This window comes from Sphaerodactylus townsendi, linkage group LG08 (assembly GCF_021028975.2).
Source record: "Sphaerodactylus townsendi isolate TG3544 linkage group LG08, MPM_Stown_v2.3, whole genome shotgun sequence".
Lineage (NCBI taxonomy): Eukaryota > Metazoa > Chordata > Lepidosauria > Squamata > Sphaerodactylidae > Sphaerodactylus > Sphaerodactylus townsendi.
Genome location: NC_059432.1, coordinates 39,798,714 through 39,819,004, shown reverse-complemented (window position 1 = coordinate 39,819,004; position 20,291 = coordinate 39,798,714). Strand labels below are relative to the sequence as shown.

Below are 20,291 nucleotides of genomic sequence, written 5' to 3'. Positions count from 1 at the left end.
TGATAGGGTGGCTGCTTCAGCACCAGAACCCTCGGACAGCTCCCTGCCCGTCGGGCTGCCGCGGGAGCCCAATGGCGCTCCCTGCCTAACGAGTCGGGTCACTGGCGAGGCGTTCACACACGTCAGCCTGGAGAAGTCAAGTCGGGCTGAGCCTTTCGGGGACACTCCCTTCCCCACCCAGCGCGACTTCTCCAGCCCTCCGGGAGGGCAGCGCTTCACTCCACTCTCAGGTCCCCCGCAGTCCAAGGCAGGCAGGCGCCTTCCCTTCCGAGCAGCCATGACCGACAGGAGGGAGAGGCAGCCGGACAAGAGAGACGAGGAACTGCCCGCTTACTTTGCCTCCCTGGGCACCGGGAGCCCCCAGCCCCGGCAGAAATACGGCGGCATGTTTTGCAACGTGGAGGGGGCCTTTGAGAATAAAACTCTGGACTTCGAGTCTCTCCGAGGAGGGAAGGGAGACAGCCAGCCGTCCAGCCGCGCAACTCTCAGCCGGCGCTCCAGCGACTCCGAGGGGAAGAGCGAAGCCAGCAGCGGGAGCCGGAGCACCCCCATCCTCACGCCCGCGGGGTCCCCGGCTTTCCCCCCTATACTTGGAGCAACAGCGGAGGACCTACCCAATGGCTGCCATCAGGTAACGGGGAAAGAAGACTCTGGGGACGGCCTTTGGAAGAAGTCCAAGAAGGAGCGAAACTTTAGGACTTCTCCTTAAAGCTGCGCCTCAGGTCCCTCCCCGACGTATTTTTCCTTTCGTGCTTTAAAAACCGCCAGTTCCCCTTCCCCTCCTCCCCCAGCTGCAGGAGCCTATTTATTGACGCTCGAAGTTTGCGAGTAAACTTTAAAGCAAGTCCCCTGCCCTAAGCGGGGGGGAGGGAGGGAGGGAGGGAGGGAGGGAGGGAGAAGCATTTCGCGTGTGATTCTGGCTCCAGAAATGGGTACTTATACTGCTTCCCCTATGCGCATGTTCAGCACCAAGGAGAGCGGCACGGCAAGGAAGTTATTCCTACCAGCACCGCACATAAATAATGTTAGAGGGACCACCCACATCTGGAACAAATAATAAATTGCGTTCCCCCAAACCGCCACGGGATTCTGAAAATTCACACAGATGTAATTTTGCGTTTATCTACATCGTAATACTATATTTAATTTCATCTCGCTTCAGAGAATCAGTAGCAGTCTCTAAAGAGAGGTGGAGATTGATTTGCCCGCCCCTTTAAAGGGATGAATACCTAAGCTTCTCCAGTGGTCACTTTGCATGCGGCTTTTGAGCACCGCATGAGCCTCACCAGAGCTGGGCGTCCCACTGGTAGGATCACACAAGGGTGATCCATTATTTGTTGTTATGCAAGGCAAATGAGAGGCACCGGGGATTTTTGCCTTTAGAAACCAGAGTGTACATACAAATCACTCCACATGTTCAATACCAGCGCCGCCTCCACCCCCACAATGCACCTACGATCATTAAAGCCGATGTTAATATTTATATGGGGGGGGGGTATGTAAGAGAGTGAATGGAAAGAATATGGAGCAATAAAGGAAGGCTTCAGCAGCAGAGCTGATGATTCTAATGGTGAAGCTGGGCTCATGGATAAGCAATATTGAAAGAGACCCAGTTCTTCACTTACACACCCCTCCTTCTGCATCTGAACAACTGAAGCTCTGTGCAAAAGGGAGAGAGCCAGCAGTCAACTGCCACTTCGTGTTGATAAATGACTTTTAATAAAGAGCTGCACAAAGGGAAGTGGTCCCCCTTTTCCAGAAACCCCTCCTGGGAATTCGAACGGAATGATATTTTTTTTTAGAAAGAACCAACTATCTGGTGTGCGGTTACCCTGCAAGAGCATTTATATTACAGCCCAGTTGAAGTCCTGCAGCAAGGAAAGAGCCCTTCCAGGAATCTGCCTAACTTTTTTGAAAAGCCATCAAAATTAAAGGTCATCTTCAACCGATCTCGTGGCAGTGAGCTCCTTTATTTGCAATTCTGAAAACATCTTTTTTGGAATAAACCTCCCTGATTAAACCTGAGTAGGACTAGCAGTACACTTGTTTTGGATGGCTCTTATTTTTGCGCGAAATAGAGCTTCAAGTGAAGTGAACCCCAAGGTCTAAATCTTGTCAAGGGATCCCCCCCCCCCCAATGAATCATATCCAAACGTCTGGATTTTATTCCTGGTGGAGCTCAGCCAGGAGGCCGGACCTGACATTGAGACCAACCAGACCCGCAAGGCAGCAGGTCTATGGTTGCTGGAAGCAGGGGGGGGGGGTGTCCCATCGAACGAGGGACTTTGGATCTAAACATGCTTCGGCTTCAGCTGCGAGTTATGATTTCTTACGGCTAGTCTTCTGGGGAGGGCGACAGTGGTGCCAAGTTTCTAGGAGGCATTTTACTTCCAAGAAGTGCTCGTTTTAAGGCCAGGCTGAAAGGTCGTCAGGGGGAAACGGGGGACTCTCGGCGGATGGCAGCAGCCCCTTCACCAATAAGAACAGCCCAGTTGTGTCGAAACGCGCAGCTGGAGCGCAAAGGGACCGGCCAAGTAGCCGGACATGCGCCTGCCCGCAGCTTGGAGACCCGCTATGGCCCGGGAAAGGTCTGACCGCGCTCCCCTTTGTGGGGGGCTCAGGGTCTTGTTGGCCGCCGAGGGCCTTCCCGTCGCCTGGCCGGCGTGTCTGCCTCCGCTGTGGCGCACGCCGGCCGAATGCTAATCAGGCTTCGGGCGGCCAGGGCCAGGGGGAGCCACCGAGCCTCTCCCGCCCCCGCCCTCCTTGCCAGAACAATCCGCCGGGCGGGGAAGCGCGCGCACACTCGCCGCCCAGCGCCCGCCAGCTGCTGCTGCTGCTGCCGCTGCCGCCTCTGCTGCTGCCGCCGCCTCTGCTCCCCCGGCCGGAGTCGGCGCGACCTGCCCTCCCTCCCTCCGTCCCTCCCTCCGTCTCGCCACCCGCGCGCCGCCTTCCCTCCCGGGCTGGACTCGGCCTGCGGGGAAGATGTCCTACCAAGGCAAGAAGAACATCCCTCGGATCACGGTGAGTGGGGCTCAGGCCCCCGTCCGGCTGCTGAGGACGAAGGATGCGGGCGGGGAAGGGCTGGGGGCGGCCAGGCACGATCGGGGCGCTGGGAGGGATGGAGCTGGACGGCCAGGGAGTGGGGTGGCGGCGGCGGCGCAGACCGGAGAGGCCTGCCACCATTGGTTGCCACTGGGGCCTCTAGCATGCTTTGTTTATTCGGAGACAAGGTGCAGCCTCGCCATGGGGGCCTCTTCAGCTCGGGCCAGTCCAAGCTCTCCCGGGCAAAGGAGTCTTCTCATAAGCAAGCACCTTCTTCGGACAGATGGAGCGGTCCATCATCTTGGAGGCCTCCAAAAGAGCTCCACTCCCCCAATCCCAGCAGCGTTTTTTAGTCCTGCAAACGCCTTTCTTTCTGTTCCACACTGCTGGGTGCTCTCTTCTCCTTTTGTTTATCCCTTCTCGGGGGCCCTCAGCTTGATTTCTCACTAAAGAATTTCTGACTCCCAAAGGAACAACAGCTTGAACAGACACGCTGGTGGTTTTAAGTCATCCTGCCAAAGTCACCTTCTCTTAGGAGAACAGGAGGCGTGCATGGAGGAGGCCAGGTTTTAAAATGCCTCTTCTGATGTCAGGGAGTGTAATTTAGTTTCGGTGTCTGGGGAGCTTCTCAGTGGCAGCAATCAAGACAAGCTATTAAGAAAGATTTTTTTTGCAGAGAGGGCTGTTAATATTCGGTGAGATCTCTGGGATTTCTTCAGCTAATGTGGACTGTGTGTGGATTTCACTGTTGACTTGCAAATGAACCAGGATATATGAACACAAAATCAAAGCAATGCAAGTGTACTCCAGGGCTGGTATTAAGCAAATGCCACTGTAGGCGCTCCATGAAGAGAATTAATGTGCTCCTTTGTTGACTGTAACCTTGTCTGAACCCAAATGGATTTCTGCAGGATTTTATCCTCTTTTCGAAGCCCTTCGTAACAACAGGATTCCGCTTACCTGTTAATTGCTTTTCAAAGACAAAAAGGCAACATGTTCCTATTACCTGTAACCCGAGCTACTAATTTAAATGTAGCTTTGAAAAGAAATTGTGTAATGGAATCCTTTTCATCACAAACCTCCGTCACATCAAACTCCCTTTAACCCGCAATAATGTCTCACCATCTGCATTTCCCATGTCTACTTACTTGCTCACTGTTATGAGCACATCCATTTTGTCTGAACTGATTGCCACACAGAGATAACGGGAATGGGATTTCAGGGAAACTCTAGAATATTTTCTGCTTCCCCCTGAGTGGAAATATCTGGACACAAATTGTCAGCAATTGATGTAACTAAAGATATTTGCATCCAATTCTGTTGCCCATCTCAAAATGAATCTGTACAGGACAGATATTCAAGATTCCTCAAGGCAAAAATTCAATACTGTTGTTTGACCTACTTTTGACCTGTCCTCAAATTAAAACAATGTCATGTTCTTCAAGGTTCTGTCCTGATACTGCTGTACTTTTACTTACCCTTCTTTATCCCACTTAGTACACAAAAACAAAACTGAGGGTTTATGTTTGTCTGTATATATTCATCTATATACTAATAACAATGAAGTCAGTCATATCTGAGGATACTTAAATCCGGTGACTGGGCTGTGAATGGACAAGACAGATCTTCCTGCAAAACTGAAAAGGAGCCCAGTTTTTCAGAAAAATGTGAAATCTTAAAAAAAAATTCTTTGGGGGTTTGAAAACCCCAAAATGATGACAGGAATGCTAGTAACTTGAAGAAATGAATTCCCTCAGTGGCTGTTGCTATGCAACCACAGCTTTCCAGACTGGGTTTCTTTGAGTGAAAGGATAGGGAGAGAGGGCAGGATCCTTTCCAGGGTTGTTTTGCTTTTAAGTGAGGGCTCATTGAGGCCAGCTCCAGATTTGGAAATTCTTAGAAATTTTGGAATGGAGTCTGCGAAGTACCTTCAGTTGGATATAATGCACTAGAGTCCTGTCATTTTGTCATTTTGTCCAGGACTATAGCTGTGTGTCATCTGGACATCAGTTGTAATTCCAAGAGATCTCCAGGCTTCAACCAGAGGTTGGCATCCTAGGCCTGGCAGCAACCACTGGGTACCACCAGACTCCATTACTAATCTAGGTCTGGCTGCATGCTACTCTTTAATAGGAGCCATGCTGTGAAAACCAGGGTGGCATAGCAGTTAGAGCTTCAGAGTGGCTGTCTGAGTGTTATTGGACCAGTCACATGCTCTCAGCCTATGTTACAGGATTGTTATGAGGATGAAAAAGAAGAGAGGAAAGTAATGTAAGGTGCTTTGGTTCCCACTGTGGAAAAAGGTAGGGTATAAATTAAATACATAAATAATAAGTATTTATGTCTAATGACTTAGTCTAATGACTAAGAGAATAAGGCAGGGAAAGGGGAGAGGATAAGGGGGTTTCCAGGAGGAGGTAAAGATGAAATAATGGTGGGAGGAGAACAAGGGGCAAGTGACTTCCCTGCCCCCCCTCCCCCCACAAATCCTGGCGTGTTCCCTACCATGCAAGTGGACTTGTCCCTACCATGCAAGTGGACTAGGAACACACAACTGGGCCATAGTTTTCCTAGGTACAAGCTGTTGTGGGGTGAGGGTAGAAGGCTTAAGGCAGGGGTCAGATAGGTTGGCTGCTGGGTGGGAAAGAGAGAAGAAAGCAAGGAAAGAGTGTCTTGGGACCTTTCAAGGAAGGGAAAGAAGAAATAGTGGGGGAGGTTAAAATAATGTGCCTCCCTCAAGTCCTAGTGGATTTCTGTCAAGTTACTTTTGTGAATTAAATTAAGCTGGAGGAATCTGAAGGATAGCAGGAGGGTGTAGCAATTTGGAAAGCTTGCTCTATCACCAATATCTTCCCCTGCAAAAGTCTGAAAACTTCAAAGGGTTGTTCAGATTCTTTTTAATTGGCATTCAGTTGTTGTCAACATTCTCTAGCATACTTAGTGTCATCTGGCTATGGTTTGGGTTTTTTTATTTTGGGCTAATTGACAAAACTATGTTTTCTTGTAAACCCTGCCCCATTTATGGGTGACCTCTTTTTGCCATTTTTATGATGGGAATGGGGAGGGTGCAGCCAGTTTACTACTAGATATATTGATTGTAGGAGTTGAAAAAAGGGATAACTACGGAAATAAAATGTGAAACAGCATACTTGTACATGGATCCAGCTCTGAAGTACTATGACATAAATTGTCTAGCAATCCCACTGTACCCCTAGGACTTCATGACAGATTGCTTTTGAAACTGGGAAGGGTTTAAAAAGCAGCTTGTGTTATGGCGTGGAATGTCAGTTGTTCAAAAGGCAGTCACCTTGCCTGTGCGTGGGCATTTCTTTGGATCCTGGCTGCTGTATACAACAAAACCCAACTGTCTCTTAGTTCTTGTTCAGTTGACCTCCAAATTAACCTTATAATTCAGTAAATCACAATTTATTCTTGGTTCATGTGATCCTGTGTTAATAGGCTTACCTTGTGGGGAGGGGTGGGTTGTTAAAATAGCTTTAAAGGAAGCAGAGTCAAGGACAGGGATGGACCGGCCAGAACAGGGGGGCCATTGGCCTACAGTTTTGACAGGGCCTACTCCTTCTGGTAGAGGCAAAGAGGACCCTTTGATAAAGAATACTGATATTGTAAAGAGAGTCAAGGGGATCCTTCAGCACAAAATATTAATATTTTTAAAAAGATTAAAAAATCATAACAGATGAATACAGGTAAGACATAGATAAATAAACGTAGATAACTAAAACCAACTTATGTTTTATTTTTTCCAGATCAATTTTGTGGGACAGCGAAACAATATTTATGATACATAAATCATACGTATTGAGCACTGATAACAAAAAAAACTTTGAGCAGTTTGAAATGGAGCCTACATTTCCCATTGGGCCTAGGCCTGTTACCAGTTTTGCTTGGGTCTGGAGCTGGATTACAACATGCTGAGGGCCTAAAGTATATTGAGTTTAAAAGCCCCAGACTATTAACCAGCCTAGTGCGTCTTTATTCTAATATTTCAACTGAGTAGTTTATTTTTATGTAGATGCCCCACGTAATCTGAGCCCCTCGACTAGAGCTGACGTCTGCATAAATCCAGCTCTGGCCAAGTTGACCTTGCAGAGGGGCCGCTTGGCTTAAGCCTGGGCTGTGGTAACCATGGCAATAGTGTGCTCACATCCATTGTCATGGTTTTTTGACCCGAGTTGCATGTTGTCCATAGCATTGCCAATACTGTAAGGATCTGCTTAACTCCTGGCTATCAGTGACCTACTGGGAAATTTCCCAGTCAGTTAAAGGGTCAGTCAGCCCCTGGCTGTAAACCCTCAGATACTTCTGTGCTCCTCATTCAGTGGTGGCACATAGTTTTGGCAGGACTCACTGCATCTCTGCGCTTTCATAACTATTGTGTTTTGTTTTTCTCCTAAAAGCAAGTGTGATAGAATGAGGGTGTCTGGGCAGAGTAGCTTCTCCCCCACCGTCTGACAACTGAAGGCTCTTTAAAATTCTGCATTGTTTGACCATGTGGAGCCAGAGCAAACCAGTCATTCAAGCATAGAATGAAAAAAAGCCACTTGAATAAAAGCTGACTGACCGCATCTGGCATTCTTGGTTGTTATGGGAGAGGGTTTGAGGATAGTTAGATAGCCGGGAACGCAGGGGGCCCTGAAGGGGGGAAGGGAGAGGTTGAAAGGTCAGGGAAGCTTTTCAGCTAGACAACCTTGTAAAAAAACCAATTGTTCTGTTCCAAAAATTGATTTAAAACTGAAGTACACTTTTCACTTCAACATGCACAACAGTGTTCATAAAGACAACCTGTAATTAGATTTTTTTAAAATCAATGGCTTATATTTTCATGAAGCAACGAAACCTGAGAGAATCCAGCTAGATAGACATCTATCTATTCAGCAGTGTCTCCAAATGTAGGCCTAATAGTGGTAATAATAATAGGCCAGAATAGCAGGAGGATCAGACATTGTTGATTTTGGAACACAAACATTTTAAGCAGATGTATTGTCGAAGGCTTTCCCAGGTGGATTCAACTGGTTCTGGTGTCCCATGGACAATATATACCCCAAACATTTCCTTCTCTCTGGACACAATGTGTAACAGACTTCCCTCTGTGATACACCTCTGAAGATGCCAGCCACAGATGCACGTTAGGAACAAGATCCACCAGGCCACCGCCACACAGCCTGGAAAACCCACCAGAACCTTTTAAAGCAGAGTTTAAGAGTTACAAATCCCTGTTGTTCTTCCCAGTAGCTGCCTGATTCTCTAGAATGGCTAACAAAGGTCAGCTATAAAGGAGGCACCTTTAAGCAAATTGTAGCCTTGGTTCCTGTGAGATCTTTAAGAACATAAGAAAGAGCCTGCTGGATCTAACCAGAGTCGATCTAGTCCAGCACTCTTCTACTCGCAGTGGCCCACCAGGTGCCTTTGGGAGCTCACATGCAGAATGTGAAAGCAATGGCCTGCTGTTGCTGCTGCTCCCGAGCACCTGGTCTGCTAAGGCATTTGCAATCTTTGTTGAGGGGGAGGAGAAAACAGTCTGATTTGGAGAGTTGATGAATGTGGGAGTGGGCTCTGCTTTTTCATGTTTAGTCATCTTAATCTGGACCCATCTGTCCAGCATCACATTTTAAAAATGGAAATGTTTGTGGGAGGGATTGACACATTTTCAGATGTTTTCAGTCTTTCAAATCCCCTTAAAGTTATACTTTTGCCCTTTGTTTGGTTGCTGTTCTGAGGTTTGTTTAATATGTTTGTTTGATTTTATTTTTGCATCAAGCTCAGGAGTGTGGACCAGGGATCCCCATCCTTGTTAAGCCTGCAGGCACCTTTGGAAATCTGACATGGCATGGAAGGCGCAGCAACAAAATGGCTGCTGCAGAAGGCGGAGAAAGCCACAACATGATTGCTGCAGTTTAATTTTAGTCACGTGGTGAAAATCTTTGGACTGTGGTGACAGCTGCTGCCAAAACAACATTTTAAAAAATCTTGGCAACCATTCAGAAGACTTTTTGGGCAAAATCCCTCCCTAGCTCTGCTCATTTCCTAAAAACATTTGGTGGGTGCCAGAAAAGATAACTGTGATGCCTTGGCACCCATGTTGGGGGAATCCTAGTGTAGATTCTCAAGCACAGTTCCTCAAAGATGTTTCAGTATATGTGCTTTACCACTTCGGCAGTCATTCCACTGCAAACTGTTTTTTAAGGCCGACTGCAATTCACTTTGAATGAGGGTAGGGTCATGCCCCCTCCCCTCTCATGTTCAAAGGTACTACAAGGGCTTTTTGACTATTTATTTGTCAGAGACCCAATTCCTGTGACTCTCTCCTTATTAAAAAGGGAAGAAAATTAGTGCCAATAAAACCTAGTCACATACAACAGAATTCACCAAACCTTACATCACACAATATTTTATGTGCATGACAGTACTTTAGGTGCAGCATAAGCATGTGATCCCCTGCCACATGAACAGGGTTTTGTGAGTCCCCACCTCTGACCTGCTTCTTTGTGTAGTAGGCAAGGCCAGAATGCAGTTGACCCTTAATTGCATGTAGTTGCCTCCTTTTTAATAATAAAAGGTCAGTTCACTAAATGCTGCCATTCCCAGGAGTCTCTGTATTTTTGCCCTAGAAGGAAAAAAAACCCTGAGAAAGGACTAGTGGGGAAAGGGTTATGCAGGTCTTTCACTACCTGTTGTAGCCTGCTTCATTTAGTAAAAGGAAAAATGCAGGGGTAAATGGCATGTGTGTAGTTTGGTCCTCAGAGGAATGCAGTTCTGTATCATGGAGACAGTAGTATTCAAAGAAAGCAAAATGGGTCACAGCAGACAGAGGACACATTCCAGTTCTTTTCCTGTGATTTTCTCCTCTATGAGTTCATTTATGTCTCGAAGGACATTATTTTTAAGTATATACCTTTGAGCTGGTGCAGTTAACTTTTCCATAGGAATCAACAAAAATTAAATATTTCAGCAGGGCCTGAAATCTGCATTCTTTAGCTCAGTCTCGAATAACAACCATCCTCTAATCTGCATTCTAATTTTGTTGGGCATTTCTCATAACCTGCTTCTGAATAAATGTAAGCAGCATCTGAATGAATTCAACAGTTCAACAGATTCAACAGATACTTTCAGATACTCACTGAAAGTATCACCAAACAGTGGGCATCACAAAATGATCTGCAAGTTTTTGAGTCCTCCAGAACACTTCATCAGGCTGGGTATTCAGTATAGAAAACAAAGCCAAGGGGGAAAAGGTCTTTTCAAGGCACAGTGGCAAGACCCCAGTATTAATTTCGAAAATGTGATACAACCGGTTTGTATTGTGACTGATTTTGCCACTGTGTGTTCAAACAACTTATTTTCTCTCCCTGCCTCCCTTTTTCATCCAGCCTGATGAAAACCTCTGGGAAAGCCAGGGTTGCTTTCTGATGCTTGCTGATCTGAGATATTTTTATTAGTCTTCCCCCAAAAGGTATTATGTAATTTCTATTTTCCTTAACATTTCCGTGGACCAGTATGACTATCAGAAAGTTTTGTCCATCATATGCAAGAAATCTCTAAAAGTGATCTTGGAAAACTTCTTTTGTTTTGTCTTAATTAGAGTGATCGGCTGCTCATCAAAGGAGGGAAGATTGTAAACGATGACCAGTCGTTTTATGCAGATATCTATGTGGAAGATGGCTTGATTAAGTAAGTTGTTGCAAAATATTCTGTAATTCAGTTTTGTACATTGTCATGTCACATGAGGTGAGGAACTTTTTTAAAGCCCCTTTTAATATTTACCACATTTATCAGAGCATTCCTAAGCAGAGTTACATCCTCCTAAGTACACTGATTCCAGTGGACTTTGACAGATTTAGCTGTGTTTAGGATTGCACTGTCAGTATATGAAAAACATAAACATTGATTGTAGGTTATTTGAAAAGAAGTCAGTACGAATAGGTATTAGGTAGTATTCATTTGTAAGTAACTGATAATACATCTATGAGTCATATATCAGGCAACTTCAGTACTGAAGTATTAACCACAGTCTCCAAAACACTTAGTCCAGAACAACCTTGGTTTTTAATTAGAAATTTTATTTATTTTACATATCTAAATAGCACAAGGAGAGCCAAGCTTCTGACTGAATGAGAATTTTGTACTGGAGAACAGCCACACGGAAGAGTAGGAGCAAGAAAGGGATTTAAAGAAGAGGAAAGGAGAGTTTTTATAGGAATAAACAGAGCAGGAATTTTCCTCTAAGTCTGCTAAATTGGGTTGAGTGCATTGTCCATTTCCGTGGTGCAGAGACTGACAGCAGAGAACTTCAAGCAAAGCTTCCAAATGTGTAATTTCAGATGGGCAATAGTGGATAACTGAGGAACAATTGGGGAACATGGCTCAGTGATACAGCATCTGCTTGGCCGGCAGAAGGTACCAGGTTTAATCCCTAGTATTTCCAGTGAACAGATTTGGCAGTAAGTGTTGTGAAAGTCCTCTGCCTGAGATTCTGGAGAGCTGCTGCCAGTCTGAGTAGACAATGCTGACACTGATGGACCAAGCATCTGGTTCAGTACAAGGCAGCTTCATGTGTTCATTTGGGTAGACATGGAGATTTCCCATCAGGGAATCAATCTCCTGCCCAGGGTTTTGGCCACTGGTTAGCATAGCCTGACTAAGGAGAGCCATATCCTCATATTCTCCACAGCAAGGCATTGTTAGCTCTTAAAATGACTGCCAAGGCAAATTTGGCCATGATGGAGTCTGGACAGACATACATCTAGAAAGAGAGACCTTGGCAGCTGTATCCCATATGGATTTGTAGGGTAGATTTGCAGCTCATTCTTGCCATTTTACACATGCAGCCTACATGCATTCTACACATGCAGCATGTCGTCAAGTCACACTATGATGATCCCATAGGGTTTTTAAGGCAAGAGACATTCAGAGGTGGTTTGCTGTTGCTTGCCTCTATAATGACCCTGTACTTCCTCAGCTGTCTCCCATCCAAGTACCAACCTGCTTAGTTCCAAGGCCTGATGAGATTGGGCTAACCTGAGCCATCTGGGTCAGAACATGTGGGTCAGAACCTTGACATCTCCATTAATGCCATTACTATTTGAAAAAGTCCTTCTTAATATCATTTTCAGACAAATTGGGGAAAATCTGATTGTTCCTGGAGGTATAAAAACAATGGATGCCTATGGCCAGCTAGTTATGCCTGGCGGAATAGATGTACACACTAGATTACAGATGCCTGTGATGGGAATGACCTCTGCTGATGACTTCTATCAAGGGACAAAAGCTGCTCTGGCAGGAGGAACCACCATGATACGTATGTACTATCTTTGGCATGGACTGTATTAAATATTGTCATTACGTGGTTATGACAAAATGTTCTAGTTTTCCATGGCAAATCAGAAAAAAAATCAGCCTGTTTGCAAGCCATTTGGTTAATATTTAGGACCACATTTACATGTTGAGTACATTAGCTGAGAACATGTAGAGAGGAACTGAATCTACCAATGATGTGGTTATATAACAAGCCCCACTTGGGATACTATGTACCCAGCTAACCATATTGTCATATGGCCAAGTCAGCCATGATACAATTAACTCATTTATGATCTATTTTCTCCCACTTGCTCCATCCCATGGCTCCCCTGTTTTCCTTTTTATCTCACAAGAATGTTGTGGTTAGGTTAAGATGAGAGAAAGTGACTGATTCAAGGCCACCTTGCAAATTCCTTGATTTGGGAGAGGGGATTGGATCTCCGCAGTTGAGCATTCTAACCGTCAGTGCAACACGGAGTTATTTGATTGAGTTCTCTTTTGTTCATACATATGCATCACATTGTTCAATAAGTTCTGTCCTGTTTGATTATATATACAGATGCACTTATCTGCATTTAATTATTGTTTTGTAAGCTATTATTCTTATGTCCTTTTTTCAAAACACTTTCTCATCCCTCTGGATATCATTTGAGTAAGGAAGTTGCACTAAATACATTTATGGACATTAAAAAACCCTGATAGTTATTCCTTGAAGAGAGAATTGGGCAATTTTTCTATACATAAAGGTAAAGGTAGTCCCCTGTTGAAACACTGGGTCATTACTGACCAATGGGATGACATCATATCATGTCAGACTATGTTTACAGGGTGGTTTGCCATTGACCTCTGAGTCATCTACACATTATCCCCAGAAAATTTGGTACTCATTTTTGCCACTTGGGAAGGATGGAAGGCTAAGTCAGCCTTCAGCCAGCTACCTGAAACTGACTTCTGTTGGGATCATGCTCAGGTTGTGAGCAGAGCTTTGACTGCAGTGTTGCAGTTTACAACTCTGTGCCATGGACTCCTTTTTTTTTACACATATCAAGCAGTTAAATTCTTGCTAATACTTTTGGCTTCTTTCCTCCAGTTGACCATGTGTTCCCTGAATCTGGAGCAAACCTCTTGACTGCCTATGATCAATGGAGAGAGTGTGCTGACAGTAAAGCCTGCTGTGATTATTCTCTGCATATTGATATCACCCGCTGGCATGAGAGCATAAAAGAAGAGCTGGAGGCTCTTGTTAAAGACAAAGGTAGGATAGTAAGTAGTTTTGAAGGCCCTCTTGAGTGAGTAACAGTTGTGGCTATGTAGTAGCTCTCCATTGCGAAACATTTAAGCTTGGGGGGGGGGTATGATTTTAAGAATAGCTGCCAAGCTGATAGCAGATGAGGGGTTGGGGTTTGGACTCTTAGTACCCCTTCCCTACCCATTTACCCAGTTGGAGCCTGCTGGAAGCTGTCATCACTAGGAAACATTCCAGTTGCTCCCAAGGAAGTCTTCCATGTAGCCATGCATCTAAGATGGGGTGGTTGTACAGAACTCCATAGGAGAGCAAAGTGGCTAGAATTCAGAATAAAGTCATGAAGCTGGGAAGGATATCTTGTGAAAAAAATGGCTAACCAATCTCTTATTCTGATACACTTTTCATGTTTTCTTAATTATCGCAATATGTTCCAATAACTTGAGTAGAAACTAGATGGGGAGAGGTAGTCCAAATCAACAGTGTGAAAAATAATACATAGGAAGTAATATCGCCAAATCCTTGAAGACTGATATATCAAACTGTCTAAAACCTACATTGTATGTCCAAAATAGCATAGTATACAATGTTATAGTGTGAGTTGCCAATCAGTTGTGCTTTGGTACTGAGAAAATGGCAGTGGACAGTATTGTTCAGTATAGATGGGTTGTTTAGATATAGTAGTTTGGCATAGACCAATATTGTAACAGAGTATCAGTTGGAGAGGTGGGGACAAGAATGGGTAAAACATTTGTTATTCAGGGCTACCTCTTCTCATTGTGGCTTCTTCTGTAGTTGTGCTTTCCACACATGAAGAATTGCTAACAAAATATATGACTATTGCAGAATTTGCAGGAGATGGTGCTGATACCTCTAAAAAGAGTTTAGTTACATCTGACTGCTCTCAGATCTTCCAGTCTCTGCATCTGTTTTGATTACTAATTCTAAATCTACTGTTTAGAAGTAAACTCTGTTGATGTTTAGTAAGATTTATTTCTGAGTAATTGAACATGGATCTATCAGCACAGATTTGATTCAATTTAGACTGACTTTCATGGGTTTTCCAGGCTGTGTGGCCATGGTCTGGTAGTTTTTGGTCCTAACGTTTCGCCCACATTTATGAGTGGCATCTTCAGGGGCATGTCATGGTGAGTGACGTGCCTCTGAAGATGCTAGCCATAGATGCAGGCAAAATGTTAGAAGCAAAACTACCAGATCATGGCCACGCAGCCTGGAAGCCCCACAACAGCCAGTTGATTCCAGCTATGAAAGCCTTCAATAATGCACTGATTCAACTTCATTTGACTAGTCTAAGCCTAAACTTTCACCAGCTGTGAACGTTAATTAGCTGGAAAGAAGTAATCTTGCAAGCTTTAATTTTATTTTCTTCTGTTCAGGTGTGAACTCCTTTCTTGTTTTCATGGCATATAAAGACAAACTCCAGTGCACTGATGCTCAGGTAACCAGAGATATATACTTGTATTCAAGCTCATTTTGGTAGTTTAAAAAGAAAAACTTTATTCAAGAATATTTTTCCCCTTACATTTTTGGCAGATGTATGAGATATTCAGCATCATTCGAGATCTAGGTGCCATTGCGCAAGTGCATGCTGAAAATGGAGACATCGTTGATGAGGTAATATAAATGCATCAAGACTCACTACAAGAATAGATGGCTTGTGTTCTTCTGAGGTAGGGGTGGCCAACTTCTTAAGCCTGAGGAGCCAAATCATTCAGCAACTAGCTCCTTGGGAGCCTATTTCTTCATCTCCCTTCTATGAACTGGGTGGCTCATAGATGATCCCTTACTTAGTGTCACTCGTGGATGCATCCTGTATAGGAAGGATCCACTAGGAGCACCTTCAGCTTCTCTCAAGTTGATACTGGACAGCTTCAATAAGTGCCTTAAAGAACAATCCCAACAGACCTGCTCAGAAGTAAGTCCCATTTTATTTTGGGGGACTTCCTCCCAAGAAAGTTTTCTGCTCTGGGTTCATGGTGGAGGCCCTACTAATGAACTCTGAAATTAATTGCCTGGACCCCATAGCTTTGCCTGAAAACTAGAACAATTCAAGTGCCCTGTTCCTGACATGCACTTTGGTTACTATAGATCCCTCAATGTAAATTATTTATGGACTCTGTTCCACCATCTGAGAATCAGTGATATAGAAGGAAAAATTGTTCTAATTGTCATAGGTGTAGATGGCGTATTTTCTGTTGTTTTTCTCATATCTCTTTACTAATTTAGGAGCAAAAAAGACTATTGGATCTTGGAATTACTGGCCCAGAGGGTCATGTGCTGAGTCATCCAGAAGAGGTAATATTAAGTTAGTATTATGAAACTGCTTATGTCATACAAGATAATTAGATGGTAAATGTCAGTATGTGTCATTGTCTCAATTGTAGCTGTTATTGGACCAAATTATTGCAAAAAGCTTTTTTATATGAAGGTAACCATGGCCAAACACTGAACTACACATCCAGGAATATCACATGGTCCAATCTACCTGAACCTGTACCACTTCACACTGAAGTCAGGGATCATGTCTGTATATGAAAATGCCTCTACATGTGTAGCCAGATTTCTCCAAGAAGCTATAAAGTTGTGTCATGCTAAGAATGGGAGATAAATTATGGAAATTTAAAATTTGCCCTTGTAAAAATGGACCACTTATATTTTGTTTGATCTTAATTCCAATCTTGGTGTGGTATGGTACCTCTATATGTGGAAATAATTGCATCAGTGAAAACCTGTAACCTAGTCTGATGTACTAACTTTCCATTGGCTTCCAGTCGAGTTTCGAATCATCTTCAAGGTGTGGGTGTTGACCTTTAAGGCCCTACGCGGCCTGGGACCTTCGTACCTTCGGGGACTGCATTACCCCATATGTCCCTGCTCGGCCTCTGTGTTCGGTGGAGGCCAATTTGCTTGTGGTCCCTGGCCCCTCAATGATGCAGCTGGCCTCCACGTGGGCCAGGGCCTTCTTCCTCCAGCTGTCCGGGCCCTGTGGGATCTTGGTGAATTCTACAGGGCCTGTAAGACCAAGTTGTTCCACTGAGCCTTCGGAGAGACCAGCCGCTGAGGAAGTGCCCCCTCCTGTTCTCCTTTCATCAAGGTCCCACAACTTCAATGGGACCCACCATTCCTCCCCCTTGGGAGGGTTTTAAATTACGAGGTTTTTTGCTGGACACCGTTTTATTGTATTAATTGCTGTTTTAATGGATCTTATGTTTTTATAGCTATAGTTCATGGAGCCTGTGCTATTTATTTGTAATTTATTCACTTGTTTTGTTTGCTCCACCTGTTTTTGGGGTTTGGTTTTGGCTATATTTTGTGGGGAAATTCTTGTGTTGTACACCACCCAGAGCACTCAGGGAATAGGGCGGTATATAAATCTGAATAATAAATAAATAACATATACAAAGAAATTTTTTTAAATGAGGAAGTATTCAAACAAGTGATTTTTCTCCCACAAGTTTCAGCTGTAAATTCTAGGAAAGGTCATGTTATATATGAGCACATTTGAATCACCCACCAGAAGACAAGTTAATTGGATACATAGTTTTATGCATCCAATATGTGACCTTTTTCTCTGGAATGAACCCATCAGCTGTCTATTATAAAATCTCCATTCTTCAGTTCAAAATCTGATGATGAGTGATATCACCAGGTACCAGATCTGAAAACACATGATTTTGCTAAAGCTAAACGGGTTTGGATCTGGTATGCACCTATATGGGAGATATACTGGAACTCTATAGATGCTGTCTTAAGTTCAGTGATGGAAAATGATATAATGGAAACACAATAATCCATTCTAGATTCACTTTAAGCTTTACTACACAGTGGGTTTCAATACAGAATACAGTTATGCCCATGATCATGCATAACGCTTCATAGGGATGCTCTCTAGCCTGTTAGCTGTGTCTATGCATGACGGCATTAGAACAGAGCCACAAATACGTAAAGTATCTAGTGTTAAATAAAATCATATTAACCTTTCTACGAAAGCGGTTGGATGGGAAGCTCCAGATTGCTGCATGTAATCAGGGTGTAATACAATGTATCAACTATTAATTATATCAGTGCGAGATGAGTACAAAGTCTGGGTGTGTCCATTCAATTAAAAAGTGATGTCTTGAAGTCACCACCTTGAGAATTCAGTTCAGTCTTTATGATGAGCTTCAACCAGCAATACCAACAAAATAAAATTCCTGTTTAACATCAGAACCATTTGGCTAATTAGAACAAACCCGCTAGTTTAAATAGTAGTAATTAATTAATTTGGCAAAATAACACTATTTAAAATAACGTAAAATACTGTTCCATAATTTAATCAGCCTGAGGAACTATTTGTGATTTCCAAACCTCATTGGCAGAATTGGTGATTCTCAGGTAAAAGCTGCTGTAGCAATGTCCTGAGTGTCTTTGTGTTTCCCCAGGTTGAAACGGAGGCAGTGTACCGTGCTATCACAATAGCAAAGCAAGCCAATTGCCCTTTATATGTCACAAAAGTCATGAGCAAAGGGGCTGCTGACGTCATTGCACAAGCCAAGCGGAAAGGTAAGCACCCTTTCCCACTTTCATACTACCAAGGACTAACAACTTGGCTCTAGGTACTGCAGTTTGTATAAGTCATGCATTTGGAGCTCAACTGATTTCCAGCAGCCTAGAGAATTAGCAAAATATAACATTTGTCTTTGGTTATTAGTCTCTGCTGAACAGTAGTAGATTTCAGCTGAATCTAAAGGGGCTGGCATTCTGATATGAAAGATCGTACCCTCCCATCTGCACACCAGTTCTGTTTCACATATGATGTTTTCCCAATATCAATATGGTATCTACATTAGTTGGGAAACTGACTCATATGGCGTGATCCTTATAAGGAATTCCATTAAAAATGCCTTTCTATGACTTCCCAGGAATGCTTCTTGGGCCTTTAAAATATTTTGTTTGAATTGAAATAGTAACAGTCCTTTTTTTTTTCCAGTTGGTGTATTTTGTTTTTAGTGATTTGCATGAGAAGCCAGCATTCCATATTTGGACTTTCCGTAACATAGCACAGTCATGTAACGGCTAAACTATTCCTGTCCCTGCATACCTGCCTGTCACTTTTTTCTTGCAACAGCTTTGCACAGGACTGCAGGGTAGTCTCTGGCTTCGACTGTGGCCCTTGGCATTGGATGCATTCAGACATCAAAACTAACATCTTGTGTGTTCATGTCAGACTAATCGTCATGCTCAGGTGGTTCCTCTTCATGCATGAAGTGCAATGAAGGGCTCCTAATTTTAGAAGACTCGACTCCCAATTCTAATTTGATTGGAAGTCTGAATGCAGCCACCTGGGGGAGTTGGTGTTTGTACCTACCCTACAAACCAGGATTCTAAATAGACATTAAATGTTTTTGATGTCTGAATGTGCTGTAACATCAGTGACCCATCACCTGGTATTGACTTTGCAATAGTTCTCTATAGCTTCTGACCCATGAAGTCATATCTGGCCCACTGACCAAGGACAATGGCTTGCCAGACCCCACTTTTGCAGTTCTCAACAAGCAACAAAAACAGGACATTTATATAAGCCTCCGGTGGGCACCTGATATGACTGGTGGGCTGCATTTCACTTGCCGGGTGACAGGTCTGTTACAGGATATGACCATACGTTGGCACCTCAGTTGTTGCTCCTGATTAAAAATACCTGTTCAGTGTGCATCAAGGAGGAGGAGATACAGACATGCTACAGAGCTTACTATGTAAACCATCATTGATAGGTGGATGGTGGAATGTTTATCGCCTTCGGTAGGTCATAAAATTAAGCCTGTCTCTCAAAGAAATGGTACTTGCTCAATTGTATGCATTTTAATTGGTTGATTGATAAAATCTCTGTATATTTGCATATAAGAAAAACTAATAATTCCAGAGAAAATTCATGCTTGTTTTATTTTTTGTTGGTAGGAACTGGTTGTTGCTGCAGCATCTCAGAACAGAGGCAGGACCTCATAGCAGTTAGAACATTTGACTAGGACTTGGGATACTTGAGTTTGTACTTTTACTGAGCCTTAAAGCACACAGGGCCAGTGTCTGTCTACTTCTCTCTCTCTCTCTTTCTCTCTCTCTCTCTGAGCTTCACATACTTCAGAGGGCTGTTGTGAGGAAGAAGGTGGGGAGAACCACAGTTGTCACTCTGAGTTCCTTGGAGACAGGGTGGAATAAAAATGTATGGGTAGAGAGAAGCATTCTCCCTTTTGCTTGAACAGAGACAGCACTGGCCCGTTTGCAGTCTTTGTACAAACCTTTTGCCCAACAAGCTGAGAAGGCCACCCTTTTAGCCAGTCAAAATGGCTTTAGTATATTACTTAACTGATTAATTGGCTAAACATTGTATCCCTGACTTAAGCCATGTTTGGCACAGGGAACTCTCAAGTCAAAATAGTCATAAATTGCCCTTAGTCAGGGCCAAATAAGGACCAAAGGGCCACACTAGATAAGATGTCAGCCATCAGTTTGCCCTGGGTACACAGCACCATTTTGTACATTGAATTCCCTCCAACAATCTCCTTTTAACAATAGCATTCTGATTGGGACAATCATGACAGGAGGAGGAAGGGCTCCTGCCTTCCTCCCCACTGTTTTTCCAATCAAAAATGGGGGGTGTTGCTGACATGTCCCCCCAGTGTCATTTCAGGTTGAA

The 20,291-nt window shown here is 43.9% G+C and overlaps 1 protein-coding gene across 3 annotated transcripts in view; it reads left to right on the top strand.

Annotated features, from left to right (window-relative positions):
• The first annotated feature begins 238 nt into the window (after positions 1-238).
• Positions 239-20,291, top strand: part of DPYSL4 (dihydropyrimidinase like 4) — a 34,966-nt gene continuing 14,913 nt past the window's right edge. For 2 of the 3 annotated variants that reach the window (XM_048505216.1, XM_048505215.1), the window contains exons 1-8: positions 239-631; positions 10,643-10,731; positions 12,174-12,358; positions 13,448-13,612; positions 14,998-15,059; positions 15,155-15,235; positions 15,848-15,916; positions 18,043-18,163. In XM_048505216.1, the coding sequence (XP_048361173.1) occupies positions 278-631; positions 10,643-10,731; positions 12,174-12,358; positions 13,448-13,612; positions 14,998-15,059; positions 15,155-15,235; positions 15,848-15,916; positions 18,043-18,163 (1,126 nt within the window). In that variant the 5' untranslated portion in view covers positions 239-277. Of the gene's footprint in view, positions 632-2,792; positions 3,022-10,642; positions 10,732-12,173; positions 12,359-13,447; positions 13,613-14,997; positions 15,060-15,154; positions 15,236-15,847; positions 15,917-18,042; positions 18,164-20,291 lie in introns of those variants that run through there. The other variant, XM_048505217.1, reaches the window with a different exon arrangement.